This window comes from Pan troglodytes, chromosome 3 (genome assembly GCF_028858775.2).
Source record: "Pan troglodytes isolate AG18354 chromosome 3, NHGRI_mPanTro3-v2.0_pri, whole genome shotgun sequence".
Taxonomy (NCBI): domain Eukaryota; kingdom Metazoa; phylum Chordata; class Mammalia; order Primates; family Hominidae; genus Pan; species Pan troglodytes.
In genome coordinates, this window is record NC_072401.2 from 152529845 (window position 1) to 152542927 (window position 13083).

At 33.9% G+C, this 13083-nt stretch overlaps 1 protein-coding gene across 12 annotated transcripts in view; it reads right to left on the reverse strand.

Annotated features, from left to right (window-relative positions):
- LRBA (LPS responsive beige-like anchor protein) overlaps positions 1-13083 on the reverse strand; it is a 761353-nt gene that overhangs the window by 490154 nt on the left and 258116 nt on the right. For all 12 annotated transcript variants that reach the window (XM_063809071.1, XM_054683898.2, XM_526701.8 and 9 more), the window contains one exon: positions 10493-10557. In XM_063809071.1, coding sequence (XP_063665141.1) covers positions 10493-10557 — 65 coding nt within the window. The remainder of the gene's footprint in view (positions 1-10492; positions 10558-13083) is intronic.

The window sequence follows — 13083 nt, forward strand, 5'->3', positions numbered from 1 at the left end:
CCTTCACAATTTACAAAATGTTTTAAAATCAAAGTATCTGAGAAGGTCCTGAATACATACCTCTGATTTTTTTAAATATTCACACAATGTTATTTGTCCTTTCATTAATGAAAATATTAAAATGACTTCAAAAATTAAACTAATAAGATATCTAAATGATTTTTTTTTGCTATTCTAAGGGGTCAATTTTTCTTATCTATATGCCTATTTTCCTAAATATGCAAATTACACAATATTTAGCAACAGCAATTTTATCTAATAGCTGTGTAAACTATTCTTTCAAAAAAGAATTAAAGGTAAATTAAAGTTTTAATTATTATAAGCAGGCTCAAAATGTTGGGTTTACTGTAGATTAAATGTCTAAATGCAGAGCATAAAATGATTCACATATTTTAATATTAAGAAGAAAAAACTATGTATAATTTACACCTACAGTGCAAGAAGGAAGAAAAAATGCTTGTGTCAGCCTTAGGAAACAAACAGCCCTATCAAGTAACCAACTAGAAAAGATTCATACTGGAGGCTCAATAAATAACAGTAATGATGACAACCATCTCCCATAACTACATTACAGCCCATTGTCCACATCTGATTATACTAGTCTAGACCTTGGGTAAGCACATACACATTTTCACCAAGAGTTTTCCAATATTACTGCTCTGTTTCCTGGGCTTTCTGTGACCCCCATTAGCAGCAACTGTCATTTTCGCTACTAAACATGACCACTGATGAGAAAGTTACCACTTTTCTACACTCTAATAATTGAGAATGTGGAAATAATGTTCCTGAATTGGCAATCCTTCTAAATATAGTAATTTCTTTAGAATTAGCTACAGAGAAGAGGATAAATTGCTTCCAAAGATTTTCTTCCATAATATGAGAACTACTAAAGCCTCACTTTTCAAAATATCATCTCCATATATTAACATAGCCTTTATTCTTATAGTGAAGAATTATTGCCTAACTCTCCATGTATCTGCCTCCTTGCAACATCTATCTCTCTCTGTCTCTCACCCAGCACATCCAATAATTCAGTATCACAAAAATCCCTAAACTGTTATCTCTCTGCACCTTTCTCAGTTAAAGCTCTCAGTAACAACTTTGAATAAGGGATGTAAAGGTTCTAACATCACAGAATACACATGCCTGGAACCTCAGAAAGAATAGATTTTCTTGGTAACTGAAAAAATTAATTTAAATTAAAAAAAATTTTAATGGGCTTCATACACATTTAAGGCCAGTCTAGATCTTTCTCGGTTGAAATTTAGCCCAGGTAGTAGCCACTTTTTCTGGAAGGCAGTATCCTTGATCAGAGAGACCACAAGGTATCCATATGCTTTATTAGACTTTAAATGGAGATAGCAAATACTCCATAAAGTTATTTCATCCTGAGAATATAAAACCTTAGTAATTTAATATAAATGTTACATCCTCACATCAACCTGTTTTTCCAAACTTATTTTGCATGATAATCCCTAGTTGAACATTTTAAAACAACTCATGATATTACAGAGGCTAGAATGGAAGCAAAAAGACCAGGCTGCAAGCTTTTATCTGATTATTTTAGATAAAATAATTTCTTAGGACTATGAAATAATCTATTCTCTAGAATGTGCAAATAAAAAGAGACAGAAGATAGTTACATGTAGAAAAGCAAAAATATAGAGAAATGGCTCTCCTGACTCTCCACTTGGAATTCAGTTTATTTGGAATTCAGCAGATTTCTCTGCTGCACAGTATCTACCACCTTCTATCTTCTTATAACTGCCTTTGTCTCTTCATTGTCAGTGACATTTCCTTGGCGATTCATAGAAATTCATCTTTTCAGATTCCACTCTGACCACTCTTATTTAACACTGCAATGTCCTCTGTATCCGACTGTACCTATTCTCCTCCCCTCGTTTTAACTTTCTCATACCACTTATCTCCTGAACATACTATCAACTTTTTAATTTCTTTATTGTCTAACTTTACCAATTAAAATAAACCCTATTAGGGCAGGCATTTCTATTCTGACCATTGCTAAATTCCCAGAGCCGAGAATATGGACCAGCACGTGGCCAGTATGGATTAATATTTGCTGAACAAAGTGAATGATGCTATTTTCATTTTATTTTTATTTTACTCTTCTCAAAGGTTATGAGAGTTCCGTTTTTCACCTATCCCTAATACATATCCCTTTTTTCTATAATCATTCTTATTTAATAAATGATCCTACTTACATAGATGCTGTTGTAGTTTTTTAAAACTGTGTAAGGCTATGAAATATCTATACAAACATAAGCATATTCTACAGGCACGCTATATCCAAGCCATCTTTCCTAAAAGTCACATACATTTGGTCTTGGTTAAAAAATGTCAAACAGCAAATCCTATATAGCAAAACATTTAAAGCTCTGAAATCTAGTAGAATTTAGCATTTTTAGGGGGTGAAAAAGCACAATTCAAACGCAGCACCATTTTTTTACATAAATCAGAACAAAGCAAGCTTAAAAAGTAGCCACAGACCAGTGTGGTGGCTCACACCTGTAATCCCATTACTTTGGGAGTCCAAGGTGGGAGGATCACTTGAGCAGGAGTTCAAGACCAGTCTTGGCAACATGGCAAAACACCAACTCTACAAAAAGTACAAAAATTAGCTGTGGTGTGGTGGCGAGCACCTGTAGTCCCAGGTACTTGGGAGGCTGAGATAAAAGGATCACCTGAGCCAGGGAGATCAAGGCTGCAGTGAGCCTTGATATTGCTACTGCACTCCAGCCTGGGCAACAAAGTTGAGACTCCATCCAAAAAAAAAAAAAAAGTAACCATTGAAAAATCATTTAAATATAAAATCCCATATAAAGTGCACAAAACAAGCCTCCATATTCAAAACCTATTAAAGGAAGTATATTAATGATAAGCTGAGATCAAGCTATAAAATTAAAAATAAAAAATGACCTGACCATGTCAGTACTTTAAGCCAAAACATATGAATAAAATAAATAAGAAACATATGCTTATCCTAATTAAGGAGAGAAAATTCTAATCTTCTTTGATAAGCCATTAAACCTTCACAAAATGATAAACATTAAGTTAAATAATCTAATCTTTAAGAGCATATAAGAGCATATACTTTATTCTAAATCACCCAGAGAAACTTCTATACTAATACAATCCAGGATTGAAGTAAACAGAGATAAAGACATGAGCCCAGGAGTTAAGCGGTTGCAGCCTGGGTGACAGAACAAGACCCTGTCTCACCAAAAAAAAAAAAAAAAGAGAGAGAGAGAGATAAAGTCTCTGCTCAATTAATCCATTGTTGATCTCTGACTCTACCCTAAAAATAGCATCATTTCCAAACAACTGTTTACAAGATGTAATTAAGCAGAGCACAGTAACTCACGCCTGTAACCCTACCAACTTGGGGGACCAAGGTAGGAAGATCACTTGAGCCTGAGCGACAAGGCAAGAACTTATCTCTTAAAAGAAAAAAAAAATTACAATAAAAAAATTTAATTGGAGTTTTTCTATAAAGTATCTTCCTACATATATAATTTTAAAACTGAAACCAGAAAAAGCACATGGCTCTTTAAGTAACACTCAAGGATTTCCAAGTGATAATCTCTACCTCAATTCAAATTTTATCTTCCACTGATACAGATAAGAATATATTCTAGCCACACTGTTTATTTACGTGCAATAAATACCTTTGTCTTTTTATCAAAGGATAACCCAGATCTAAAATACAAGTGCTAATGACCAACAGGGTCCAAATGAAATATTTTCTGGCCTCTCTCCCTCTATCCCTTTTCCCTCTCCACCTTTCCTTCTAGTCATTCTTCTTCTCATTCCACCAACATTATTAGTAATCGTGCTATTCAGAGAAGTGAAGAAAAAGGATGGAGCTGCTAAATGAATGCTCAGAAAGAAGACATGCAATCTAAGCAGATGAATTTTGAAGACAGACCAGTGTATTAATACTCGAAGCATTATGTCTTTTATGTGGGCTATTTATATATTTGTATACAAGTCTGAGTTACTGCTGTAATAAGCAGACACTGACTGGCTCTAGAGGATGATTAAGCAACGTGCCCAACAGTATGTGGGATAATCTGCCCTTTCTGTGCTTTCCAAGGATGGGGGAAAAAGAAGAGTCACAGCAGCACATCTAAAAGTAAAGTTGTAAGAGGCTATGAAAGCTCTTAAAATGTGTTTTTATTAAATTAAACACAAAACTATAATTATAGGTTGTTTTAATTATTTATATATTTAACAAATTACAAGATTCAACATGAGAATTTAAATCTTAAAATTTTTACCAAATATTGTACCTTTAAACTAGGTTTCATAGTCTACTACTTCCCTGATTTTTACTATCAAACATTTAAAAAATTAGCCAATAAAACTATGCCGGTTTTTTTATTTAAAGTATAAATGAAATAGAAACAATGGAGAGAAACTAATAGAAACATTAATAAAACTAGGAACAAGAATGAAAGGAGGCCAGGCACAGTGGCTCATGCCTGTAATCCCAGCACTTTGGGAGGCTGAATGACTTAAGTCCAGTAGTTCAAGACTAGCCTGGGCAACATGGCAAAACCCCATCTCTACAAGAAAAAAAAAAAAATTAAAAATTAGCCAGGTGTGGTGTCCTCAACAGCAGTCCCAGATACTTAGGAGGCTGAGGTGAGAGGATCACTTGAGCCAGGGAGGTCGAGGCTGAAGTGAGATGAGATTGTGCCCCTGCACTCTAGCCTGGGCAACAGAGCAAGACCCTATCTCAAAAAAAAAAAAAAAAAAGACAGAAAACTCTGATAGAGGATTTTCACTTATTTTTCAAAATTCTAGAGGTTAAGAACAAAAAGAGTACCACCTAAACAAATAAAATATTCATCATTCTCTCTAAGACACACAAGTCGTAAGACAGGAGACCACCAACAAATCATTACAAATTTCACAGAATAATGTCTCAGAGCAGCTGACTTGATCACTGCTACCTAGAACAACATCAGGAGCTTAAAATGCTCTAAAAAATATTTGGAGGGATCACAAGCAAGCTGGCAAGAAGAAAGGAGGCAACCTAGCAGCCAGATCTATTTCTGCCAGCAAAATTAACATCAATACTGAGATACTAAATTTTTTTGCAAGTAATATCACCAAAACCTCTAAGAAAATAAGAATAAAAGGCAAAATAAGAACTTGAAGCCCTTTATTTATCCAAATAAGAAAAAACATTCAAGATTCATTGGCAAAGAATTGAGTTGAAAAATGTAAGCAACAGTGTTATGGAATGTAATTAAATATATCTTTCAATTCAATTCAATTTCAATTAAATACATTTGTAAAGTGAAGAAAAAAATAACTAAGATAAAGACAAATCAAATACACAAATAAATGAATTTAGGTCCAATATATGTAACAATGTAACCTACACCACATCTAAATTTAGTATAACACTGAACTCTCAGATTTCATTCAACAGGGTCAAAGGGAGTAGTAATAACTGTACATTATTTTCTATTGATGTGGTGCTACAGCATCACAGAGACTCTAAAAGGTGGCTTTAATATTCTTTAAGTTCTTTAAAACTATTAGTTTAGAGAAAGTTGTGCCTTTCAAGAATAAGAAAACTCTTTTAGATCTATCACTTGCACATTTAAAAAGTAAACAGAGGTGCTGATAATAATGATTCAAGATATCATAAAACACTCATAAACAAAATTATTATTCAGGAATAACAATGTTCTTGCTCATAATTTGTGAAAATTTAATTATTTAACTGAAATCTTTTATTATATGTATTTTTTTCTCTTTAAAGTCATCAAGGTTGTAACAATTACGTCAGTGATTATCAATTATTCTAGCTCTCTAAAATAAATTTGTTTAAAATGGAGTGTTGTTTACATGAAAAATACCAATAATTGAACTCAAAATTACCAAAACAATGTATTTAAAGATATCTTATTAAACAACTGTAAGTTAAAGAGACCATCAGCAAATCACTATAAATTTCACAGAGTAACATCTCATAGAGCAGCTGCCTTGATCATAGCTAGAACAACATCAGCAGTTTCTACCAAACAACAATTACTTATGTCTGAACTTAGTAATTGATTTGCTAATGATACTCTACAAGTCTGTTAGACCTTATGCTGTAGTCTGTCTATAAAGGTCTTCATGTTATTTACACAAATACAACATTAATCAAGGGCAAAATTTATAGCAGCTACTCTGTAAATGAGGTCAAGGCAGGTCAGACTTACATAATAAGAAGAAAAAAAGGTTAGTCTTTGCAGTAAAAAGGAAAATCATTATTATTATTCTTCCTGCCCCTGGGATTAAGTCTAGTAGTCAAACACTCCAAACTATTTCACAAACACATCTACTCCTATGAAAACTCATTTAACCTCAAGGCACTAAATATTTATAAAAGGAAAGCCAAATCCACTGATTTAGAAAAATAAACCACTAAAATTTTCCTTTAAAATATATTCTACACTGTAAATAAAGAGAGAACGAAAATTTCCAATTTTACCTCCACTATTTCACTAATGAATCTTAGCTTCCACCACTGTTTATTTCAAACACGTAAAAGATAAAGGCTGAGTGTTCTCTATAGGCTAAGCACTGAAGTAAAGAAGACAGTTTCTAACTATGGGAGGCTAAAAAATCTCAACAGAATAAGAAAAGCAAAGGTAAAAAATCAGACAAAGGGTACTATGAAAATGATAACAGATGATATAAAAATAAATTATTCAAACAACTGTTTCACCAAATTTTCAGAAATAGCAATAGCAGGAGTATTAGCATTTGTGCCAGTACCTCCAAGTCTCAGTTCCACAGAATAATACAGGTCCAGCAGACACCTGTATATGCAGTAAAGTGTGTTACAAGAGAGGAACTCTGAGCTTAGGGCACTTGAATCTTCTGTGACAGCCAGTAGGCCCGTTGGTCTTTGGCTCGGAGAAAGACATTATTATACTAGACAGTAAATGATCCTGCTTTGTTCTAAATGGAGACACTATTTCTATAATCCAAAGCTGTCTGCTATATAAAGATCTTTGAATGATAATGCAAAACAAAGGCTTTTGGTATCTCTTCTTACAAGGCCAAAAATCTTAAGAGTGATGCCTGGCTTTCTCTCACAACCCACATCCAAGCCATTAGAATATCCTGTCAAGTCTTATCTTCAAAATAGGTTCATAATCCTACCACTTCTTACCTCCTCTACTGCTAGCAACCTTGTCCCAGTCACCATCATGTTTAACCAGAATTACTACAATAGCCCCCTAATTGATCTCTTTGTCTTTTTTTTTTTTTTTTTCTTTTTGAGAAAGGGTCTCATTCTACTGCCCAGGATGGAGTGAAGAGGTGTGAGCATAGCTCACTGCAGCCTCGACCTCCTGGGCTCAAGTGATCCTCCTGCCTCACCCTCCCATGTAGCTGGGACCACAGGTGCATGCCACCATACCCAACTAATTCTTTTTATTTTCTGTAGAGACAGGGTCTCACTATGTTGCCCAGGCTGGTCTCAGACTCTTGGGCTCAAGCAATCCTCCCACCTCAGCCTCTCAAAGTGCTGGAATTACATACAGAAGCCACTGCTTCTGGCTATCTCTTCACTTCTATCCTTAAATTCCTACATGCATCAGCCATAGTCATTTTTTCCCCACGACAGGGTCTTGCTCTATCTCCCAGGCGACATTGTAGTAGCATGATCACAGCTCATTGCAGCCTCGTCCTCCTAGACTCAAGGGATCCTCCCACCTCACAGCTTTCCAAGTAGCTGGTACTATAGGCACCTGCCACTATACCAGGCTAATTGTTTGCATTTTTTGTGGACAGAGTTTCACCATGTTGCCCAGGCTGGTTTTGAACTCCTGGGCTCTAACAAGTCACCCACCTCAGCCTCCGAAAGTGCTGGGATTACAGGTGTGAGCCACTGTGCCCATCCCAGAGTGATCTTTTTAATCCATAAGGGAGACTGTCTTCCTCTTCTTCTCAAAATCATGCAATGGCTGTCATTTCTCACAGAATAAATTACAAAGCCTCTACACAAAATCTTGCCCTATGTTATCTCTCTGACCTTACTTCCTATTTCATTCTACTTTAATCACTCTTTTCTTGCTATATTGGCCTCATTCCTCAAATACACCACAGAAGCTCTCACTTGTACACTGGCTGTTCCCTAGGCCTGGAATGCTTTTCCATACATGCCCCTTTAACTGACTCCCTGTGTGCTTCAAGTGCTTGCTCCAATGTTACTTTCGCAATGAGTCCTCATCCTGCCACTCTATTTAAACTACAAACCATACCAACCTTTTTTACTTCCTTCAAAAATTTCATTCCCCTCATCTGCTCCATATTTTTTCTCACAGTACTAACCATCATTCACATATTATATAACTTACTTTTTTTATTGTTTATAATCTGTCAATGCCTATTTGAATGTACAATCCATGAAAAAAGAATCTTTATCTATTTTGTTTATTGCTGTATCCTCCGTAGCAAGAATAATTCCTGGGACATAGTGTGTAATAAATAGATGAGGAACTGAAGCTCAAAAACTAAAAGCACTTGTCAAGTATCAAAGCTGAAACCTGAACCCAGGGCTATCTTCAAAGCCAATGCTCTTAATCATAAGTCTATGTTGCCTCATCTATTAAATGTAACAATAACATACATAAATAAGGGTAGTTACACTTAGTAAAGTCTACGATGTTCAAAATCACCTCATAAATTTTTCTTTAAAAAAGCCCTGGAATTATACTTCAATAAACACTAAAAATTATAAAAAATCTGTTCGTGGGTGTTTTGCATTAAGCAGAACATTTGTGTATTTAATCGACAGCTCCAGTCACCTCTTTTTCCATATATAAACTTCAATATCATCCAATACCTCAGTGTTGAAATCAGTCAAAAGCTATTTTTCAATAAATATACACTTTGAAATGTTTACTAAAAGGAAGAGTAAAGAATTAGTCATTATTTCATTAATTGCCCTATGAATTAGTAATCACTGATATAAATCTATATCAGTTTTTATTGATCACCTACTACTTGCCACACTGTACATGAAAATGTATTTCTATGTTTCATATAGATCACTGTAGTAACCTTGCTACTGTTCTTCATTTCAATCAGGTCTTCCCTCCTTCAACCTATCCTAAACAATTCTGCCAGTTATCTTTCCAAACCCGAAATATCACAATGAATCTTTTGTTTAAAATCTTCCAAGGCTTCCCATGTTCTTGAGGGATCTAGATGCCCAATTCCAACGACACCTCTCCAACACACACACACACACACACGAATATCCTGTATACCTTCCCACATTACAATGCCTTCAGATATTCTGTTCCCTGTTTGAAATGTTTTTCACACAAATGTCCTCCAATTTTTCCATAACCTCCAATTTTCTAATGTTTACATGACAAATCGTACTGATCCTTGAAATGCATCTCAAGAATCATGGTTCCTGGTTAAGTTTTAAGCACCCTGTACTTACATATTTCTATCACAGAATTTAGCATGAAGTATTATAATTGCAGGTTACTAGTCTGTGAGCACCTGTAATTATTTCTGAAGGAAAGGATTTTAGTAGTATTTAAAATCAAATAAAGTTACGAATACTCTTTTCGCCCTTTTCCATAACATTTATGAGAGATAGAGAGCAAGCCTTGATTCCTAGATGCAAGTTCAAATAGTTACCAAAGGACTGATAGGGTCAATCTTCCAACAACATTACCTAAAACACTAATCAAACATTGCTGAAACAGTAAGTTTGTTCAGAATACTATCTCAAAGGGGAGTCAGTCACATCTTTTAATCTATACTCTGGGTCTTCAGTTCCATTAATGCAAAATCAGCTACTACAAATCAGACAAAAAGTGGTCCACTAATCATTTCCTCAATTTCTTTTTACCTTTTAATGATTTCACCCTTTTACATTTGTTTTCTCCCTTTTATCTCTCTTTTCATCTCTGTACTTTCTTCCCTTCTCTTACCCACCACTGAATTTTCTTTCCTTGAATTCTTCTGTTTCTGTTCTTTAAGCAGAAAATATACCTCCTTATTTCCTCTATCACCTTTCTCACCACATCACATTGCGAAACTTGTCCCCCCTCCCATTATGACCAGCCTGTGATATAAGAAAGATAATATAGACATCTAATTCTAATTATTGGCTCTACACACATAAAATAACTTGATAGGAAGTCCAAATAAGTATGGCTTTTCCTTATACCTGCAAATAGAATTAACAGTTTACTTTTCCCAAACTCAGCCACACTTTTTGAAAAATAAAAATCAAAAATGTATCAGTAAGCATGCATCTAAAGAAAATTATAAAATGGTTAAATATTAACATATACATAATAATTGATATATCAGAGCTCCATTACATTACTGACTGAACAAACAGTAAATACAGAACCCAAAAATATCAATGCCTATAGGAAAAACCCAAGATTTTAAAGAAAAATACAAAATGAATTAAAATAAAATAAATTACCTTCCTTCATTGACAAGTTCGATAAAAGCAAGGCCTGCATTCTTCTGAATAGAATTTTGCCACTCCTATAAAAAAAAAAAAGCAAAAATAGCTGAAGAAATGTCACTCAGTAGGTTCTTTCTTTTAAAACAATAATAATGAAAAATATCACCCATATCAATTTCATGCCTAAGTCTTAAAAGTTATGTTAAACCATATGAACAGGTAATACTGAAAAGTATACTGACACTAAACAAGTTAGCAACAATTTGATTCTGTGTAAAATAAATGAGCCTATCTATATTTATCTTGCCCTTTTCATTATATAACACGATATACTAATTTAACTGAAATAGTTGGGAGCTGGGAAAGAAGGTAACAAAGAAAACCAAGGACAAATAGACATTTTGGTTTTGGCTTTGTTTTTCAATTTATTTTAAGACGTATTACCCAAAATGAAGAGAAGAAAGAATTAAATAGTTCAATAATCCTAATAAAAACAGCATAGTTCACCATAAAAATTGATGACTAGCAATTGAAAATGAAATTAGAAAAATCAGTGAATTGAGCTAAACCAGTGTTGAGTTAGAAACTATAATTCACTGCCCTATGAATTAGTAATATCTGGTATAAATCTACTAACTATATTCTTGATCCATTTGAAATTTACCCATTAAACTTTATCCACTAAAAAGCAATCCATTAAAAAGCCTAGGAATGAAATCAATCAATAGAGTATGTACAAATGAATATTTTAATCCTTACAACAAAAAATATATATAATAAGCATTAATACAATAAGGAAAGGCCTACATGAACTGAAATATACCTAGATTTGAAAAATGCTCGTGAATGCCATTTGTGTGTATGTGCGTGTGTGTGTGTGCCTAAACACACACACAAAGATTTGCTTTTAAAGAACTGGAAATACATAAATAATCTTCATATTTCTTAATATTTAAGGAGCTCTTTGTATTCTAACTACATAATATCCCTCAACTGATCTTTTTTTGTTCTTTCATAAAACCCAAATCAAAAGGCCATGTCTGGCTACTTACCACTGCTCACTATAAACCATATTCATATTTTCTGAGTGTAATAACTCTGAGACTTTCAAATTCCATGCAATTTCACCCTAATAGCTATTCCGTTCCACTCCAAATTCTTTTCTTTTTCATTCTCATCCTTTCTCTTCTACTTTCTCTTTTCCATGTCCACTTTCATACTTACCTTCTTTTGTGATTTTGAAAAACCCAAGGTGGTTCTTAAGACTAAAACAATCACATGACATGATTTTGTCAAAGGATTATATTTTATGAATAGTGTTAGTATAACTATGCTAACAGAACATATACAGTAGAATAAAAATTAAATAGAAAATCAGTAAAACGTTGGAGGGTAGTCACTGGCTAGAACTAGCAGAGAAGAAAAAGTAACGTATTCTCAAGGAATGAGCAAGAAACAAATTCATAAAATCCATGTTCTCATTCTGATACTAACAGAATATATCCTTAGGCATATCGTGCTACATCTGCAGGTCTTAGATATTATCTTCTAAAAGTGTATTCTAGGTATAATTTTTACTATTCTAAAATTTACTAACATTTAGAAATTCATGACTTGTAATTGTACAATATATACTCTCTAAAATTCATACTGAATTCATATTTTACCAAAACTGTAAAACAGGGATACTAAATTTTTTCCAGTGAGGTAAAACAAACCAATATAAAACAGAAATATGAATCTAATTTAAAACCATTTTCTTTCCATCAAAATAAAATGAAGACAAGTAATCCAAAAGGAAGCAATCAAATTCCACAAGACTATATTCTTGAGAGAAGGGCATGTGCCACGGAAAGGTAGGAGAATGATGACAAAAAGCAGAAACCTCAAATTTTTTTTTTTATTTTGGTACAGAGGGTCCCACACCTAACTTCCCAAGCACAGCACAGAGAGATAAGACTCAAAGACTTACCCTAAATCTAGTAATGCACAAGAACAGTAGAACAGGAACAAATTTAAAGACAGATGGACCTCAGCTAGGAAGGTTCAAAAAATTATCATGGAAGGAGGCAGAAGCAGCTTAGGATTTAAGAAGATGAAGAGAACATAACCATGACCTCTGTGGATAGGCAGCAAGTGATCAGCAAGAAGTATGATACTTCAAGAGATGCCACAGCCAAACAACACAAGCATATGTTCATTCCTCAGCTCTTATACCTAACATAACATTCTTGGAAACCCAACTAGAAATTTGACATAATACAAGAATAGGAAGGAAAGTGAGACCTCAAGTTGAGTGAGTTTTCACTTAGATCATTTAACTTACAGAAAACTTCAAAATAGAAACTTAGTTAAAGAAGAAAATGAAGAAAATTACCTTTCTTGCTAGAAAAAAAAGAAGTCAGTAATTACAGAAGAACTAAAATTCTATATATAAATCTTTAGATTAGTCATTTTACTTTTAAAAGTATCCACTGTCAGGAAAACGTCAAGAATGTCCCCTCTCACCACTATCTTTCAACATCATTCTGGAAGTCCTGGCTAATGCAGTAAGACAAGAAAAGGATAAAAATTGAAAAAGAAGAAATAAAACTGTCTTTGTTGAT